General features: G+C 41.9%; 1 protein-coding gene across 1 annotated transcript in view; it reads right to left on the reverse strand.

Moving 5' to 3' along the window:
* The window catches only part of MAN1A2 (mannosidase alpha class 1A member 2), a 196,872-nt gene extending 181,797 nt beyond the window's left edge, over window positions 1-15,075 (reverse strand). Inside the window, exon 1 of the mRNA XM_002715724.6 lies at window positions 14,023-15,075. Within this exon, the coding sequence (XP_002715770.3) occupies window positions 14,023-14,324 (302 nt within the window). The 5' untranslated portion in view covers window positions 14,325-15,075. The remainder of the gene's footprint in view (window positions 1-14,022) is intronic.
* Window positions 15,076-20,197: the final 5,122 nt, after the last annotated feature.

Here is a 20,197-nt window from a genome sequence, read left to right on the forward strand (position 1 = left end):
AAGGTTGTTAATAAAGAAATTTAGTGTTAATGATGCATATGACCTACAACACAGTAATTCTATTCTAAGTTTTTACCTTGGAAAAAACAAATGTGCTAAAGAACACATGTACAGAATTTCTTGCAATAAAACAAAATAAAATTAATCTAAAAATATATCACTAAAACAATATAGAAGTAATTTGAGGTTTAATCATATAACAGAATCCCTATATAGATAATATAATCAAACCAGAGTCCAAAACAGCAACATACCACAAACTGCAAAAATAATGTTCAGGGGAAAAAACTGTTTAAGAATATGCAGAAGGGGGGCCAGCGCTGTGGCACAGTACGTTAAGCCTCCATCTGGGGCATCCCATCTGGGCACTAGTTCGTGTCCTGGCTGTTCCTCTTCTGATTCAGCTCTCTGCTGTGACCTGGGAAAACAGTAGAGGATGGCTCAAGTGCCTGAGCCTCTGCAGCCACAGGGCAAATCCAGAAGAAACTCCTGGCTCCTGGCTTCAAATCGCACAGCTACGGTCATTGCGGCCATTTGGGGAGTGAACCAGCACATGGAAGATCTTTCTCTCTCTCTCTCTCTCCCTCTCTCTGTAACTCTTTCTCAAATAAATAAATAAAATATTTTTTATAAAGAAGATGCAGAACTACCTAATTTATTTCAACAAATGGTTATGTTATAGAAGTGTACTAAAGGCCGGCGCCGCGGTTCACTAGGCTAATCCTCCCTCTGCGGCGCCAGCACCCCGGGTTCTAGTCCCAGTTGGGGTGCTGGATTCTGTCCCGGTTGCCCCTCTTCCAGTCCAGCTCTCTGCTGTGGCCCAGGAGTGCAGTGGAGGATGGCCTAAGTGCTTGGGCCTTGCACCCGCATGGGAGACCAGGAGAAGCACCCGGCTCCTGGCTTCAGATCAGCACAGTGTGCCTGCAGCAGCACGCCAGCCACAGCGGCCATTGAGGGGTGAACCAACGGAAAAAGAAGACCTTTCTCTCTGTCTCTCTCTCACTGTCTACTCTGCCTGTCAAAAAAAAAAAAAAATAGGTGTACTAAAAATGACAATGTCCAACTCATAGTAAAGGCTTACTTCAAGAAGGACAATCTTCAGCTAAAATGAGAAAATGTTCAGTTTAACTAAGCTAAATAACAGGTATATGACATTCACTAATATCACCTGGGAAGGCTTTTGATGTATAACTTCTTTGAAACTAAAATCATGGGGTCAGTATCATGGTGCAGCAGTTTAAATCACTGCTTACAAAACCAGCATCCCATATCAGAGTGCCAGTTTGAGTCCTGGCTGCTCTGCCTCTGATCCAGTTTCCTGCTAATCTGCAGGAAAAGCAGAGAAATATGGTCCAAGTACTTAGGCCCCTGCAACCCACATGGGAGACCAGGATGGAGTTTCAGGCTTCTGACTTTAGGCTGGCCCAGACACAGCCATTGCAGGCATTTGAGGAGTGAACCAGGGGATTGAAGATTTCTTTTTTCTCTTTCTAGTCCTCTTTCTTTCTCTGTTGATCTGCCTTATAAATAAATTTTTAAAAATAAACTAATAAGTATCTTAAAGATATAGAGGAATTCACTTGTTAGATATTAAAACATACTTCTACAAAATCATGAAATTAAAAAATAGTGTGGTACTTTTGGAGAGTAACCAGAAAGACCTACAGGGATTAAGGGAAAAAAAAACTATAAGGATACAAATATTTAACTAATCTCCCATTGACAGACATTTAGATCATTTACAATATATCATGTTATAGCTTCAGGGGACATTCTTGAACATTTCTTTGTGCACTGATGTGAAGATTTCCTAAGGTTAAGTTCCCAGAATTGCTGAATCAAAGAATATGCACTTAAAATTACATGGGATAACTAAATTGCTCTTCATGAAAATTCCATTAATTTACATTTATACCCACAGGTCACCAGAGAAGCCAGCTGCTCAATGTTTACCTTACCCTAGGTGTTACCCATCTTTACATAGTAAATTAAAGATAGGTGTTTATTAATGGCATCAGAAACATCAAAATACTATATAAATAAAAGATATATACAAATTTTGTATCAGATGCTACTTTACTGTCATGTAATTGAAAGTCATATATGCATATTTAACTTCATAAACATACAAATATAACCATAAACAGCTTCATGTAAATCGTTAAATATATAGACACATACCGTTGTCCCAGATCTCAATTTAGCACAAATGGTGGGTATAATTTTTTCAGATATCAATGTTTAGTTCCTGATAAAAGAAAAAAGTCTTCAGGATATCTTCCTGTTATTTCCAAACTAGTCCATATATCAGATATGCATAAATTAATTATATAAATGCACATGAGCAAAAACTACAAATGGAGAAAAGTAAGCTGTAATTTATCTGAACTCTTAAAAAAAAAAAAAAAAGCCAATGACCTGATACTTGTACCAGAACCTCAAATAAATGGCAAGGTTATTTCTATGATCACTGGAATGGGACCCAAAAAGTATTAATACATGCTTTAAGAATGATGTCAATGGAGCCAGCACTGGGGCAGTTAAGTTGCCACTTACAATGCCAGTATCCCACATCTGAGTGCCAGTTTGAGCCCCAACTACTTCACTTCTGACTCAGCTCCCTGTTAATGTACCTAAGAAAGTAGTGGGTGATGGTCCAAGTACTTGGGCCTCTGCCAGCCACATGGAAGATCCAGATGGAGTTCCAGGCTCCTGGTTTCAGCCTGGCCCAGACCTGACCATTGTGACTATTTGGGGAGTGAACTAGTTAGTTCACTAGCTTGCTCACACTGTCTCTGCCAAATAAATAAATAAATATTAAAAAAAAAAAAAAAGAATGACGTTGGGGTTGGTGCTGTGGCACAGTAGGTTAATCCTCCACCTGAGATGATGGCAACCCATATGGGCGACAGTTCTAGTCCTGGCTGCTCTTCTTCCAATCCAGCTCTCTGCATGGCCTGAGAAAGCAGTGGAAGATGGCCCAAGACCCTGGGACCCCTGCACACACGTGGGAGACCCAGAAGAAACTCCTGGTTCCTGGCTTCAGATCGGTCCCAGCTCCTGCCATTGTGGCCATTTGGGGAGTGAACCAACAGATGGAAGACCTTTCTCTCTGTCTCTCCCTGTCACTGTCCGTTAACTCTACCTCTCAATTAAATAAGTCTACCTCTCAATTAAATAAATAAAAATCTTTAAAAAAAATGATGTTAAGATTTGACTCTAAGATTTGAATTTTTCAGCAGTGCCCATAGTGAAAATTAATCTTCACTAATATTCTCCAATAATCCCCAATACCAAGCATAATACTTGGTATATTATAAATAATCAAAAACACTTGCTGAATAGAAGAATATGACACTCCTGCCTCCCAGTGCAATGAGACCCAGAAAGGTTAGTGACTAGGCCAGAGTCAAACAACTAGTAAGTGGTGGTACCAAGACTAAAACTCAGGAATTATGTCCATCTTCCTCCTCTCACCCTCTCCCCATGTGACTGAGACATGGTGATTCAATCTGCATGACTCTAGCAAAAACAGAGCACAAGGTCCACTCCAAAGCATCACAAATACAGAAAACTTGGTACCTGTTATCAAGCCAGCCTCAGAGCACTGTAATGAGTTAGATGATGGAGACAATAAGGATAGCAAAGAGGACTCAGAGGATGAATACATACAGGACATGGACAAGATGAATCGCAAAAACAAGTAACTAATGATGGAGCAATCAATAAAGTGGACGTAGAAGGCAACCAACAGGATCAGGATGAGTGGATGATCTAGGTAGATAAGGTAAGATGGCCTCAAGAAGACTGCAAGCCAGCCCCACCCTATCTTGCACCCCCACTACCTTAACCTCTGGTCCAAAGAACCAGCTAATGGCCACCAAGTCTGAAAGCTCACCACTGGGCAATTCTTCAGTTGCTGCCAGGACCTAGACTAAGGCTTAGCCACTCCCAGGCCATCAGTCTGCTCTTCAATGCCCAGGGACTATGTCCATGCCACCTTCCTGGCCAGTACCCCACCTCTTGGCTACCAGGTCTGATCTCTGATGTTCTTTAAAAAGAAAAAAATTGTTTGAAAGTTAGCTACAATGAAAGAACGAGAGACAAAGAGAGAGATCTTCCATCTGCTGGTTCAATCTCTAGATGGCCGCAATGGCCAGGACTGGACCAGGCCAAAGCCATGAGTTAAAGCTTCATTTGGGTCTCCCACATGGGTACAGGGATCCAAGCACTTGTGCCATCTTCCATTGCTTTCCCAGGCCATTATCAGGGAGCTGGACAGGAAGCGGAGCAGCCAGGACATGAACTAGTGCCCATGGCATCGCTGGTGGTGGCTTTACCTATTGCACCATAACACGGGCTACTATCTAATGCTCTTTAATAAAGACACAGGGCTGATAAAAATAAGTAAATGCATGGATGAATGCGACCAATATTTTTTAATGGTAATATCAACGTCACTAGGAAGAGACAAAGAAGCCTACGTAAATAATAGAGGTTGATTTTATAAATACATAAAAGTGAAAAGGAAAAAAATACCTGTGTTGCTCTTTGTAGCTCCAGATTACCTCATCCTCTTCTAATTTTTTAAAAATTATTTGCATGATTTGTCCCAAAAGTTCTTTTTAGATGTGGAAAACAGATTTTCAGTGGCATCTCTCAATATTAAGTTTAGGAAATTACAGTCCTAAATCAAAGAAAAATTGTCTCAGGGAGTATTAAGAGCTTTCCCAGGATCCAAGGCCTGAATTACTTAACAGCCCTATTTTCCACAGAATCTGTCCTAACGTCCTAGACAACAAATGAAAAGATATCATTGTTAACTGGGCTCAAAAACATTACCTAGAAACATTTTGTAAATATATGCCTTCAGGCTGGCACATAAAACCTCAATAAATTATACTTTTAAACTAATGGGAAACATGAATGTATAAAATAAAATGGTCATTTGTTTTCACTTTTTAAGTTGGTACAGGTTTTGTTATATAAATAATCATATAATAATATATAAAAACTTATTCTTAAAATTATTTTGAAACTCAAATTTTACATACAAAAATGACACTAATTCCTATTTTGCAGAATACATTTTATCTACACAGTATTTGTGATGTTTGAACTAAATTGCTGCACATTCTTCAGTTCCCTATTTCATACAATTACTTGTATTTCATATGCATGAGCTGGAAGGCATGATTCAATCAATTCTCTCATTTCATAAATAAGGATATCAAGCACACAGAAGTTAAACAGCTAATCTAACTACATTCCAACAACTAAGGACAACACTGAAACTAGAGTCCCTATCTCTTAACACAGAGCCCAATGTTCTTACAAATATACGATGCTTTCTTTCTGAGTTATATAAAATACTAAGACAAATCTCTGGAAAGAATGCCCTTTGAAGGAGATGTTTCTTTATGATAAATCCTAAAACCTGATCGGAAAACAAATCTTCAGCACAACCATGTTCTAGCAAGAAAAGCATTCCTACAAAAATTCAATGGTAATAAAATAAACTTTTCCAACAAAAATGGCACAATTAGAAAAAATGAAAGTAGCAAAATTATTTTCCTAACCAAGGAATATGTAGTTAGTTCAGATTAGAAATTAGGTATTTTTAAACTTTTCAAACAATAGCAAATATATTTGCCTGGTTAAAAATCAATTAATCTTTATCTTATACTACTAATTTCTAGTAGATAGCTAGCTTTTGTGTTGCAAACTTCCAAGCTTTAGGCATGTTATAAATTTTACAGTATTCGTATCTGTAAAAATGAGATTAGTAATGACTAATTTAAAGATCTAATGTGATTAGATTAAGGAAGAATTAAGGAAGAATAAATATATAAAAACTTTCCTCACGTATTCTCTATTACTTTCTTCCTTTTTTCCTGAAGAGAGTGAATTCAATATAGAGGTAGGTAAAACACTTTAGATATACTGTTTTGGGAATAAGTATGTTCTAGATAGAACCTATATGAATTATTCCCAATCCTTTTATTATTTTTATAAAGTGCTTCTATTAAAAGACTATATCATTCACACTTTAAGATTTCATCTTGCATTTTATTTATAACTTCTCTTGTAGAACTTGTCACTTTGCTATGAATATTTATTCAACAGTCATATGAATATACTTTCATTAAGGATCAAACGTACTTCAAGCATGGGAGATACAAAGATAAATAAAATACAGCCATTCATCTCTAAGGATCCCATGTTCTGTTGGAAGAGACAGTCAATGATCAAATGTGACCATGAGCAAGCAACACATGAGAAAGATTAAAATAAAATGACTACCTAATGGCAGGGAAGCTAAGGAAATAAGTCTACATGTGAATTTGCTTTATCTCAGCCATTAACAAGTAAAATATTAGCCAGAACTCTGCAGGTCGAAAAACACTATTAGAAAATAACATTAAATGAAAATAACTCAATAATTCAAGTACTGATTTATAATAAATAGTGATGACAGAAAATAAAATTTTAAACTACATGTTATGAAGGCTATATAATCTATATATACCTACATTAATATTCTGAAGAAATATTCTGAGATTGTGAGTTTGATACTTTAATAAGAAAGCCCAAGAGAAATATTAATAAATAAGAGAGAATAAACATTTCATAGCCTTAGAACTCCTTATAAAATCTACAAGAAATTGTGTAGAGGCTATTATAGCTTTTAGAGCAAATAAACAAAATAATGCTTGAACAAATTTTATTTCCCTGAAACATTTAATGACATCCAATAAATACTGTTCACCTATTATAGGCATTGTATCTTATGTCTCCTGGAATCTCCAACACTCACCAACCAACATGAAAATCAGGACTTACACCTTGGCATTCTGCCTTTCAACCATACCATCCCAACACTGTTATTCACTTCTGAAAAGAATGGACAACATATTGACATATTGAGTGATATTACAATGCTAAACTAACAAAATCAAAATCACCATTAGTTTGTTCCAGATCAAAGTTAAATGAGTCATCTGGAGAACAGCTTCCAAACACAGCCCCTTCCAAATTACTATAATACTTGTCAAAGGCACAGAAAACCATAAAACCTGACCATCAAAAAAAAAGAAGTTAATGTCAGAACCTGAAAGAATGTTTTATTGATAACTATATTTAGATTGCACAGAACCAACCTTACTTCATGGAACAAAAAATGCCCAAACTACTATCCTATCTCAGTTATATCTTACTCAGTGACACAAAGGTCTGTCCCAATGACAAAATGAGACCTCTGTGCAATCACGGCACTATTCAAATTCTCATTCTACACAGTCCCTACCCGATTCTTACCTTATTATCTAACTAGCCATATTTTACCAGAGAGCAACTCTTAAAAGAATTTGTGCAAGGGAAGTACTTGTATACATTATTTCAAAATTACTTTGCACCAAAATAAATTTATCATTTAATCCTATTTTTCCCACAAAGTTTTTAAAGTACCCTCACAGGATGAATAACTGCATTCTGGGTAGTGATGGACAAGATAAAAATCATCTTTGTAGGGGCCGGCGCTGTAGCACAGCGGGTAAAGCCGCTGCCTGCAGTGCTGGTATCCCATATGGGTGCCAGTTTGAGTACCAGCTGCTCCACTTCCAATCCAGCTCTCTGCTATGGCCTGGGAAAGCAGTAGAAGATGGCCCAACTGCACCCACATGTGAAGACCTGGAGGAAGCTCCTGGCTCCTGACTTTGGGTCGGTGCAGCTCCGGCCGTTGCGGTTAACTGGGGAGTGAACCAGCGGATGGAAGACACCTCTCTCTCTCTCCCTCTCTCTCTCTCTCTCTCCCCCTCTCTCTGCCTCTCTCTGCCTCTCCTTCTCTCTGTGTGTAACTCTGACTTTCAAATAAATAAATAAATAAATCTTTAAAAAAAATCATCTTCGTGACTGTACACACTATCAATTGTTCTCTGAATCTGGAAATTACATAAAAACCTGTTCCAGCACCAAAACAATTTAGACTATTCGAGATGCTACTATCAATAGAATGGAGCAAAAAAGATTCAGAGCTGTTTAGATCAACCTTTTCTCCCAGGCTGGTGCTGTGGCTGGTAAAGCCACTGCGGGCAGTGCCAGCATCTCGTATGGGCACCAGTTTGAGTCCTGGCTACTCTATTTCCAATCCAGCTCCCTGCTGATGGCCTGGGAATGCAGTGGAAGATGGCCCAAGTGCTATCCACGTGGGAGACCTGGAAGAAGCTCCTGGCTCCTGCCTTCACATAGGCTCAGCCCTGGCCTTTGCAGCCATTCAGGGAGTGAACCAGCGGGTGGAAGTGCACTCTCTGCTCCTCTCTCTCTCTCTCTGTCCCTCCCTCTCTCTCACTCTGTAACTCTTTAAAATAAATAAATCTTTTTATTTTTTTAAAGATTTATTTATTGATTTGAAAGTCAGAGTTACACAAAGAGAGAAGACAGGCAGATAGAGAGAGAGGTCTTCCATCTGATAGTTCACTCCCCAGATGGCCGCAACGGAAAGAGCTGTGCCGACCAGAAGCCAGGAGCCAGGAGCTTCTTCCCAGTCCCCCACGCGGGTTCAGGTGCCCAAGGACTTGGGCGAGCCATCTTCTACTGCTTTCCCAGACCATAGCACAGAGTTGGGTGCAAAGTGGAGCAGCCGGGTCTCAAACCGGTGCCCATATGGAATGCCAGCACTTTAGGCCACAGCGTTAACCCACCACGTCATGGCACCCACCCGTAAATAAATCTTTTTTAAAAAAACTTTTTCTGGCCAGCACCACAGCTCACTTGGCTAATCCTCCGCCTACAGCGCCGGCATACCGGGTTTTAGTCCCGGTTGGAACGCCGGATTCTGTCCCGGTTGCTCCTCTTCCAGTCCAGCTCTCTGCTGTGGCCCAGGAGTGCAGTGGAGGATGGCCCAAGTACTTGGGCCCTGCAACCACATGGGAGACCAGGAGGAAGCACCTGGCTCCTGGCTTTGGATCGGCGCAACGCGCCAGGTGAAGCTGACATTTGGGGAGTGAACCAACGGAAGGAAGACCTTTCTCTCTGTCTCTCACTGTCTGTAACTCTACCTGTCGAATAAATAAATAAATAAACTTTTTCAACTTTGGAGCTGAAAAAAGTATCCCTCAATATATACACAGACAAAAAAAAAAAAAAGCAAAGGCATCTATACTAGTCTGTTGTTGAAAAATGTCAAATATAAACAGATCTTACATAAACAGATCTTACATAATTCACATCTGAATAAAAGGAAGAGCCACTGAGGGAAATAGGGTACAAAAGAAATGGATCATCCCACAGACTTATTAGATGATAAACCATGTGACCTTCCCCAAACATAAGCAAAAAACCTTAAGTAAGGAACAAGATCTGGGGAAAAGTATGGAATGGAAAAAGGATGAAATGAGGAAAGATGGTAATAAAATAAAAATCATGATAATAAGATTTATTTACTTTTTTAATACTACTCTTTTAATCAAAGGCTGTACCAAATCAGGCCAAAAATGTCAATCATGACATGAAGAACTTGAGAAAATCTCACTGAAGCACTGGGCAATCGGTACTAGCCACATTTCAAGTGCACTAGTCACGTGTCTGGCCAGCATAGGTTCAAAGTGATTATGTCTACTTAACAGAACCAAAAAGCAACTTTAGGTCCTTCTGACTCTAAAGCCTACATGGTTTCCCTTGAGGAAACTCAAGTATTCAGTTGAAACTAACAAAATTCCGACTGGGATATGTAACTTATGGCCCACTCAAATAAATAAACATCTAAGATAAAACACAAAACTCTTTATATAAAATGAAAGTCAGTTTCCAAAATGAAAGAAAGTGGTATGTAAATTTAAATTATGTAAGTCTATTATACATACAAATTACGAACATACATTCTCTATATCAGACTGTAGTACAACAACATTCATGTATATTGTAACAAATGCCTGTTTTGGATACTTTAAAGATGCTAAAAATGACCATAATCAACACCAAGCTACACTTTTTATGTTATTATCATCTAAATCTATATGTCTGTGTAATATATATATATTATTTGAAAAACTGTAGATTATTCATAAATTACTTAATAGGAAGGAATAAATTAATATCCTCTGTGACCTGGACTTCCCTAACTGGTTATCTTCCCACTCCTCTGCACCCAGTAAATAAACACTGCAACCAAAATGATTAAATTTTTTAAAAATGGAAAATGATCACATTATTCACTTGCTTTTATTAAACTCCTTCAATGACTTCCCATAAAACTAAGGTGAAAACCAACACACTAAACTTCAAACTCCCAGCACCCTGTGTAGGGACTGAGAACTTAATAAACAACCAAGTTAAATATTAATGGATTGTATTCACTTATTTGGCACCTTAATTTGGCTGTCATAAAATGGAAAGTACATGCCCCTCTAGAGGGAACAGCTGCTACCAGGTTCCACCTGTGGGTCAACATCTGAAAATAGAGATGTAGGTATTGCTATATCCTCTAATTGCTCAAGAGAAATCAGAAATCCAGATTTTTATGTGAAATCTACTGATGTGTGAACATTGGCAGCTAATTCAAACTTGTTAAACTTGTGTGGGGGCCAAATCTGGCCTCTCATGTAGTCTACTCCCTAGCTCTACACAGCTATCCTCTACATAAGCCATAACGATCGTTTCTCAGTTGCTCAATGATACCAAGCTTTTTGAACTCAGAACTCTAACACATGTTGGGTCCTCTGCTTTGACCACATTTTCTCATCTCTCCTTCCACTGCCCATCTCCTACTCATGCCAAGTTTTTGAGTCATCACTTTCTTAAGAAAGCCTTCCCGAATATTTCCTTTTTTTTTTTTTTTTTTTTTTTTTTTTTTTTTTTGACAGGCAGAGTGGACAGAGAGAGAGAGAGACAGAGAGAAAGGTCTTCCTTTTGCTGTTGGTTCACCCTCCAATGGCCACCGCGGCCAGCGTACCCACTGATCCGAAGCCAGGAGCCAGGTGCTTATCCTGGTCTCCCATGGGGTGCAGGGCCCAAGCACTTGGGCCATCCTCCACTGCACTCCCTGGCCACAGCAGAGAGCTGGCCTGGAAGAGGGGCAACCAGGACAGAATCCAGCGCCCCGACCGGGACTAGAACCCAGTGTGCCAGCGCCACAAGGCGGAGGATTAGCCTAGTGAGCCGTGGCGCCGGCCAACCTTCCCTATTTCCATTGTCCCTCCCTACCCCCAGTCCAAAGGTTAGCTCACCCCATTATGTGCTATGATAAGCAGTGAATGCTTCATAACACTCATCATACCTCAAAGGCAGAATTATTTATTAAACACCCATTATCCTCCCCAGTTGGAGATCTCCAAAAAGCAGGACCTAAACCAGTTGGCATGAAATACACATCTGTTGTTAACCAGTTTGGTTACAAAATTATGAAATGCTTCTTTTAAATAAGAAGATTCTGGGATATGCAACTTTTCAAAAACACATAAAATATTGAAAATAAACTCAAAATTAAAATATTCAATTATAATTACTGATAGTAACATAACATCTATTGATAATTTACTAAATGCCAGTAACTATGTTGAGTGTTTTGCATATTATTGCCCCATTCAATACAACAACCTGTAAAGTTGATGCCACTGTCATACAGAGGAAGCAACTCAGGCACAGAGTTTAAAAATTTGCTCAGGATCACATATGTAATCAATGGTACACTAACGTATGAATCCATGCAGCAGATAGCTTTTTAACACCAAACTACTATACTAACCCATTAAAAAATAAACACCAAATTCAATAAGGATCTCTTAAGTACTCTGAATAAGAAACAATGGCCATGATCTGTTTTTTCATTATTTATCAGTTCCAGTTCTTCAACTCTCTTATTCCGCACCCTTCCACACACATGGAAAATTAAGATAAAGTTGTCAACTTGTATTTTTAAGATAAAAAATGTTTTTTTGACTCATACCCCAAACAGGTATGATCTTAATACTAATTCTGTTAAAATGCTATCTCTCCAAATCATTTTTAAATGTTAGTTGATCAATTAATTTGGTATTTTTGCTTCCACATATTAAGCTTAACTTAAAATGTATTTCCTTGCTCAAAGTCAAAGATTTCTTATCATTACAGACTATGTATTCAGATACTCATACAACAAGCACCACAAATAACAAATATAATTGCTAGGACCACAGAAATATAGAGAATAAACAGATCCCTCACTATCTGAACTCCCACTATTTGAATTCTCACTTTACAAAATTCAAGAACCAAAAAGATGCCAATAAACATGCACTTGTTATCACTTATTATTCAGACTTTCAACAGCCAAAACTCAGGATGTGACAATCACATTCACATTCACAACCCCTTGCTCTCAGAACTCAATAACCAATCTCTCACTCCAAACTCAGGAACCCAGTGGTTTTGGATGGCAAGAACACATGTTCCTATACATTCACAGGCTATATAAATTTTAACAATTCTTGTTTAAGTGACTTAAGTAGATTTTTAAAAACATGAATAAAATGCATATAGCTGTTGCCCTCCAAATTTCACATTTTCACTCCTGAGAATTTTTCTATGTGTAAAATGTTTTTAAGCTAGAATGTGGCCATATTTTTAAAACTTTTAGGCCACACAAAATTTAAAGGAAACTGTTTACTTATGACTACTCACTCTACTAATGTTTATGCAGCTGTTGTCCAAGAGCTCTGAAGTCAATCTTAACACATTTCTTTTCAAATATGCATCATGGTTTATACAAATGAGAAGTAAGGGTTTCACAGCACTTTCACTGTCAAAGTTTTAGTAACATTTCAGAGATATCAGATTTTTCTGCAAGTCACAAAAGGCAACTGGAACAATTAAAGAAACATCTAAAAGGGTACAGATGTTGAAAATGGCAAAAAGTCCAAATTAACTCAGTTACAGAAGAACAGTGTCCAACAATATTATAAGTAACTAATCCATAAGGTTCAGCCAAAAGTCAAAGAACCATCAAGTAATGAACTAGGTTGAGAAAAAGGAAACACCAGTTCTCATTACAATGCATTTTCCAAGCATTTAAGCTCACATTTGAACCTAAGCTTTTTCAAAACCCTCATGCTTGATAAAAAGTTAAAACTAACATCAGTTGAAAACTGAATTGAAGCACATAATTCCTCACATACTCCAGACTCCAGAACTGTTTTAAGAAACAAGGAAAAGAAGGTACATCTGAGAAAAGTAGACTACTTTCCCAAACCGTTTTGAGCAAAAATACATTTGTGATGTACAGTTGGTAACTAAAGCTCTATTTTCTTCTCATTTGGCTATACTTTCCCAAGAGCTCACTTTAACTGACCAAATTCTAACACTGACTAGATGTGATCCATATTTCACATTAAAAAAAAAATCACTGTAGCATGATTAAATTTTAAAAAATTTAATTCTTGTCTACAAGACTCAAACTGAAATGACTTAGGATTCCATGACACCTTTAACTGATAACATACAGGAAATCAAAATACATCCTCTGAAAATAACATGCATCAGGATATTGTGACGTGTAAAGAAACCACAGGTATAGTCTTCTCATGCCTGTCACCGTAAAGAGCTAAGGGGCGCGATTAAGCTTTAACAGCAAGCCAAAGAATGAGAGCCCGTGGAGGAGCGAGCCCGTGGGAGCTGGCAAGGTTCAGTGTATTGATTCCACATGGTAGCACAATGACTGACTGCCATGCGGTCTTAGGAGGCACAAGTCCAGCGTGGGTCACACTTTCTCTAGCTTAAGTTTTCATACTTCCATGCTCAACTGTCCACATTAGACAACTCTAAACACAAATATTCCTCCTATACAAAAGAAAGGAGCCAAACTTTAGGTGGGACTCGGTCGAGCCTCTGCCTCTATTCAGACAGTTCTGAACTAGCAATACCACTATCAGCGCCCAGAAAAAAGAAAAAAAAAAAAAAAAAAAAAACACCTTTACTGCAAAAAATAAAATGCAACAGATCGCAAGCAAAATCGTCAAAATACTGATACCAGAACTTCTGAAATAAACAAACCTGTGCCTGTGTTCATCGGGTCCATGGATCAGGAAGACTCCAGAGTTTTTAGCCCCTTTACCGGAATCTACGTGAGGAATTAACACGTCTTCTAAACCCAGATCAAAGCGTTTGTGTTTCGAAGAGTCTGGAAGGAAGAAGAATGCCCCAAAACACAGGGTGATGAAGGCACTAAGAATAAGCAGAAGGATGAACTTCTCCGAAAGTCTCAAGGTAGCCCTGTGATGCGGGAAGGAGGGCGGCCCCAGGTTCAGAGGCGGTATCCTACGTCCAGACAGAGGCAGCAGGGCTGGGGCGGTCATCGTCTTCGCTCTAGACAGAACACCGCATCAAGTTCTCATCTTAGCCCAAGTGTGCAACACATCCAACGGTTTTCACAATCTTGGCCGAAAAGGGGGGAGGGGGACGGCGGCGGGAGGGGGCTCGATCTCGCCTCCCTTGAAGGATTCTTGTGCTTTTTAAGAGATCACCTCTTTCACACTCCTTCAATTACATTCAGAAACCTGCGCGGCCGCCCGAACGCTCTCTACTTCAAGGTCCTGTGGCAGCTTCTTTGCCATTTGGCCGTCAGCGCCTCATCGGGTTCTCACAAGTCTCCTCTTCATTCCTAAGAGAAGACCAGGCAAGCCACACTGCAGATAAGCTCCAAGGTGGGTTCCTCCATGCCTGCACCCCACTGAGATGCCTGAATGGGGTCCCTCGCCCCAAAAGGGAGCCTGGCGAGATCCGACGAGTTGTCGAAGATTCACTTACTCTCCCCTGACGCTTCTCTTCCAGATCTCTTAACCTTCGCGGTAGTAAAAAGAATAATTTTTAAAAAAAACCACCGATCTCCTCGGAAGTCTGAGAAGAGGGAGGAAATTTCTCCCACCTCGCGGGGAAGGGCCAGCAGCCGCGCGGCGTGAAGTGGCAGGAAGACGCTCTCGGCCGACGCCGCCGGGCAGGCTCCGCCGCTGTCCCCTCGACGGCTGGCGCGAAGGGCAATCGCGTCCAAAATACCTGAGCCCTCGGCTCCAACGGCCGCCGCCGCCGCTGTTGCTACCGCACGGGTCTGTCAGGGAGCGGAACTTCCTCCTCCGGCGGCCACTGAGAAGCCCCGGCGTGTGCAGGGGGAGGGGAGGCGCGCCGGCCGCCCCCGCCCCGCGGCTCCTCCTCCTCGCCGCGGCCGGTTCAGTGAACCCCGGCGTCTGCTGCCGGACGGAGGCCGCCGCTGACCCCGCCGCGCCCGGCTGCAGGGGCCGAGCCCCGGCGCCTCCGCGGCGTGGGAAGAAGCCGAGCCACGGCCCGCCGCGGTCCGAGAGCCCGGGGCGGGCGCCTGTTCATTCCTCGCTCAGCTCCGGGAAGACGAGCGGCCCCGGGCGCGGGCGCGGCCGCGCCTCCGGCGGGCGGAGGTCGGCCCGGTCTCCTTCCTGCCGGCGGCCGTGGGGGCCTTCTCCGCGCTGCCTCGGGTCTCGCGGCTGCTCGCTGTGGCGGCGGGCAGAGCCGCCGCGGTAGAGACAAGAGCTCCTCCGCGGCGCGGGGCCGCGGCCGGGTAGTCTTCGTTCCCTGCCTGGTGGGCCCAGACAGCACACAACAGCTGCAGGGCCGAACCCGTTGGGCGCACGCCTGAAAGGAATCGGAGCGGGGTGGGGGGTGGGGGGTCGACGGGCCCCGGGCCGGCCTAACGGCCGCGACTCACGAGTGGGCGTCCCCGGGCGGTGGAGTGTGAGGTGCGCGCGCACGCTCCCGGCCCCGCCGCCGCCGCCCCTCCCCCGCCCCGCGCTCCGGCCTCGCGCCGCGGCGGAGTCCAGGCGCCCGCCCGCCCGCCCGCGTGCCCCCCGGAAGCCCCCTGGCGCGGCCGCCGGGGTCTGGGCGCGTCAGGGAGGAGGATCGCCGGACGGCGCTTCCCTGGGAACTTCGCCGGCACCCAGAGCTTTGCCGCCCGCCAGTTGGCGGGGTGGACCCAGCGGGAGCGGGGCTCGGGTCGCGGAGGTTTCGCAGGAATTCGGGGTTACTGGAATTGACGGGTTCTGATGGTTAACGTCTGCTCTCGCTCTGTGGAGATCCGGTCTGCTGTGGTAGACCGGGGGTCCCTAGGATCCAACAACACGGTCTCACCACTGCCGTGCTGCCCATGTGCACGCTGTTAGGCACCGGAAGCCCGACTGGTAGTGACCAGGTTCTGGTTAAGATGGCACCTTGCCCCTTGGTGAGGGTCCTGGCTGGGGCATAGGGGCACCTCCGGCGTCAGGAAAGGCTCCTCTTGGTTCCGGTTCTGGAACACATTCTCCACCCTCCTCATCACCACCTTTCCTGTTAGAGAGACACCGCAAGCCTAGAAAAGCCAGCAATGTCTAAATTCAGGCTCAAACACAGCCAGTGCTGAGAAGAATCATGTTGTAGAGTGTTTCCCCAAAAATAATTATTTGCAGTACTTATTTACTGTGTCATCCCATTTACTTTGAGATGGTTTTTGTCAAGTTGCCATTCCCAGTACACGTCCTTACTGATGCGGAATTGGAGAAGAGGCCCTTAAATCGCCAAGGGAGGAAAATCAACCTTAGATTAAAAATGAAGCAAAAAAGCTTCATGTTCCTTGGCACAATGCATAATTACATTCTAGTCTGCACTATTTCTAGAAGCTCTGCATATCTTACTACCTACCACACGACAAAAGAAGCCATTGTTATTAACTCTACTTCCCCAAGTCAAGACATAAAAATGTTAAGAGTCATCTCTCATGCATTCACCCAGCCGAGCTGGGTGAGATTTGTGTTGGACCCTTGTGAAGAGTAGATTTAAGGAAACCCCAGCATTCCCAATGTGTCTTTATAAAATGTGCCAATTTTGTGAATACATCTCTAATACTGAGACTCTGAAGCCAAAGGAAAAGAAACCCATGGTTTCCTTCTGTTAAGGTCACTATTTTCCATGAAAAGTTCAGGGGAAATAAATATTGACCTGTAAATGGAAAAATAAGTTACGTAAATCTTGAAAAGTAAATATTACCTAGGTTAACGCCAAATTGAGATACTAATCATGTGAAACTTGCCATAACCTGGTTGACAGGTGTGACCTTAGCAGGTTCAACCTCATAGCTAACTGAAAAGGTTTGTTTATGCTCCTCCCTTACTACCTTGCCTATTTTGCAAAATTCGCTTTTCCTTCATAAAAGTAAAAGCTTTTTTTTTTTTTTTAAAGATTTTATTTACTAAGAGGCAGAGTTATAGAGGGAGAGAGAGACAGAGAGGTCTTCTACCTGCTGGTTCACTTCCCAGATGGCCACAGTACCTGCAACTGGGCTGTTCTGAAGCCAGGAGGCAAGAGCTTCCTCCGGGTCTCCCATGTGGATACAGGGGCCCGAGCACCTGGCCCATCTCCCACTGCTTTCCCAGGCCATAGGCAGAGAGCTGGATGGGAAGAGGAGCAGCTGGGACACGAATCAGCACCCACATGGGATGCTGGCACCACAGGCAGAGCTCAGCCCACTACGCCACAGCACCGGCCCCAAGCATCATTATTTAAATTAGGAGTTATAGCAGATGTCCACGTGCAGCCTCCAAGTCTAAAGCCATTGACGATGTCATCAGTTATTTAGTTACATTCCTATACCAGCATCAAATACATTATACCAGGGCTAGGCGTTTGGCATAGAACTTAAGACACATTCTGTATTGGAGTTCTTGGGTTCAGTTCCCAACTCCAGTCCTTATTCCAGTTTCCTGCTGGGGAGGAAGCAGGTAACGACTCAAGTAGTTGGGTCCCTGCCACACAATGTGGAAAGATTGAGCCTGGGCCTCCTAGTGTCAGCCTGGCCCAGCCCTGGCTGTTGCAGGCATTTGGGGAGTGAAAACACCAGATGGAAGATGTGTGTGTGTGTGTCAGTTACTGTCTTTTTTTAACATGTATTATTTGAAAGAATGATGGCTAGAAAGAGAGATATCTTCCATTGACTAGTTTACTCTCCAAGTAGCGGCAACAGCCAGTCAGGCCAGGCCAAAGCCAGGAGCCAGAAACTTCATCTGCATCTTTGACTTGGGCCTGCAAGCACTTGGGCCATCCTCTGCCACCTTCCCAGGCACATTAGAGCAGGGAGCTGCATCAGAAGAAAGTAGCCAGGACTCAAACTAGCACTTTAATATATAATGCCCACGTGGCTGACAGTAGCATAACCTACTATGTCACACTGCTGGCACCAATTAAAAAAAACTTTTTAATTATTGAAATATATGTATACTCTTCTAAAAACAAGATAGCTTTAAAAGAACCAGTACAGGGCCGACGCTGTGGCATAGCCGGTAAAGCCATAGCCTGCAGTACCGGCATCCAGTATGGGCACTGGTTTGAGTCCACCTGTTCCACTTCTGATCCAGCTCTCTGCTATGGCCTGAGAAAGCAGTAGAAGATGGCCCAAGTCCTTGGGGCCCTGCACCCATGTGAGAGACCTGGAAGAAGCTCTTGGCTCCTGACTTCAGATCGGTACAGCTCCAACTGTTGCAGTCACCTGGGGAGTGAACCAGCAGATGGAAGACCTCTGTCTCTCTCTCTCTCTCTCTCTCTCTCTGTCTCTCCTTCTCTGTGTAACTCTGACTTTCAAATAAATAAGTAAATATTTAAAAAAAAAAAAAAAGAACCAGTACTATTTTTAAAAAAGTTTGCAAGTTTACTTAAAAGTATATAAAATATGCATATAAAATATAAAAAGGGAATATGTGAAAATTATAACTGTTGTGTTAACATGTGGTATTAGAGATGATGTTCCCTGTGTGTTGTTTGTATTACATTTATAGCTAAGTAAACAAACACATATAAGTAAATTGATATTTGAGAAAGCAAAGGTCATATTCCATTGGGTGGTGCCAGTCTTATCAAGGTGAACATACAAATGGGTCCATTGAGGTCATTCAGCAGAAAGGGAGTACTTGTACTGTTTTTTTATATATGTATATGCATAGCTGCACATATGCGATGGTGGTGGGCACTTTATAAAATGTCTGTGGAAAATGGAGTTGAAAACTAAATTTAGGGGCCAGCACTGTGGCGCAGGGAGTTATAGTCCTGGCCTGAAGTGCCAGCATCCCATATGGGCGCCAGTTCTAGTCCTGGCTGCTACTCTTCCCATCCAGCTCTCTGCTGGCCTGAGAAAGCAGCAGGCCCCTGCACCCATGTAGGAGACCCAGAAAAAGCTCCCGGCTCCTGGCTTCAGATTGTCACAGCTCCGGCCTTTGTGGTCATCTGGGGAGTGAACCAGTGGATGGAAGATCTCTCTGTCTTTACCTCTTTCTGTAACTGTCTTTCAAATAAATGAAATAAATCTTTAAAAAAAAAAAGAAAATTAAATTTATTTTGGTGCAAAAAAATGAAACCCATACATAGTTTTTTCATGAACTTTTTGGAGACCCTCCTCAAATGCATGAATTTAAAAAATTTTTTGCACCAAAATAAATACTTAATTCCATTTTCCACAAATTTTTAAAGTACATTTGTACAACAGAAAAGGATTTCATTCAGAGAGTCTAAAAGGAGTATTTCATTTTTAAACAGTAGTTAGGCTTTGATCAAAGGTATACAAGGTTCCAAAGCGGCAGATAAAGTGGTGATTTTTCCTTTCACAAATTCATATAAGTTAACATTTTCAGAAATTAGAATTACTAAACTGCTAATAAAATTTATTCCTATGTTTTTAGATTTTTAGGACCACTCCTGAGATCCAATCATGTACTACAGTGTGAAAGCTACTTGTAGTTGTTCATATGTTAACTTGTCTATTATTGAAGCAATTTTAACACCTGTTATACAAACACATGCACATCATCCAGCTAAGTAAAACTAAAGTCATATGCTGGACAAAAATATAAAAATAGCTGGTATGCCGAAGGAGGTTTATGATTTACTTAGATAATCTTTTGCTTCTTAGTTTTAACTGGTTCCCAATCAGTCCAAGGAAGGAAATAATAGCAGACATGACCACTGACTATGTAGGGAAATACCAGGCTTCAGCCCTGCTCCTCCCACTCCTGCTTTTCTCTGCTAAGAATTTTCCTCAAAGGTCAGGGATAAGCTGAAGTTCAAGTTCGCGCCATGAAAGTCAGAAGTCAGAAAAGCTCTTCTGCCTCTTTGAGCCAAAGTTCTTGAGGCTTGTTTGCTTCTAAAGGCACATTTGTAAGGACAACCATGTGAGAAATCCTCCAGTAGG

This window comes from Oryctolagus cuniculus, chromosome 7, assembly GCF_051225735.1.
Source record: "Oryctolagus cuniculus isolate XC-2025 breed Fujian yellow rabbit chromosome 7, ASM5122573v1, whole genome shotgun sequence".
Lineage (NCBI taxonomy): Eukaryota > Metazoa > Chordata > Mammalia > Lagomorpha > Leporidae > Oryctolagus > Oryctolagus cuniculus.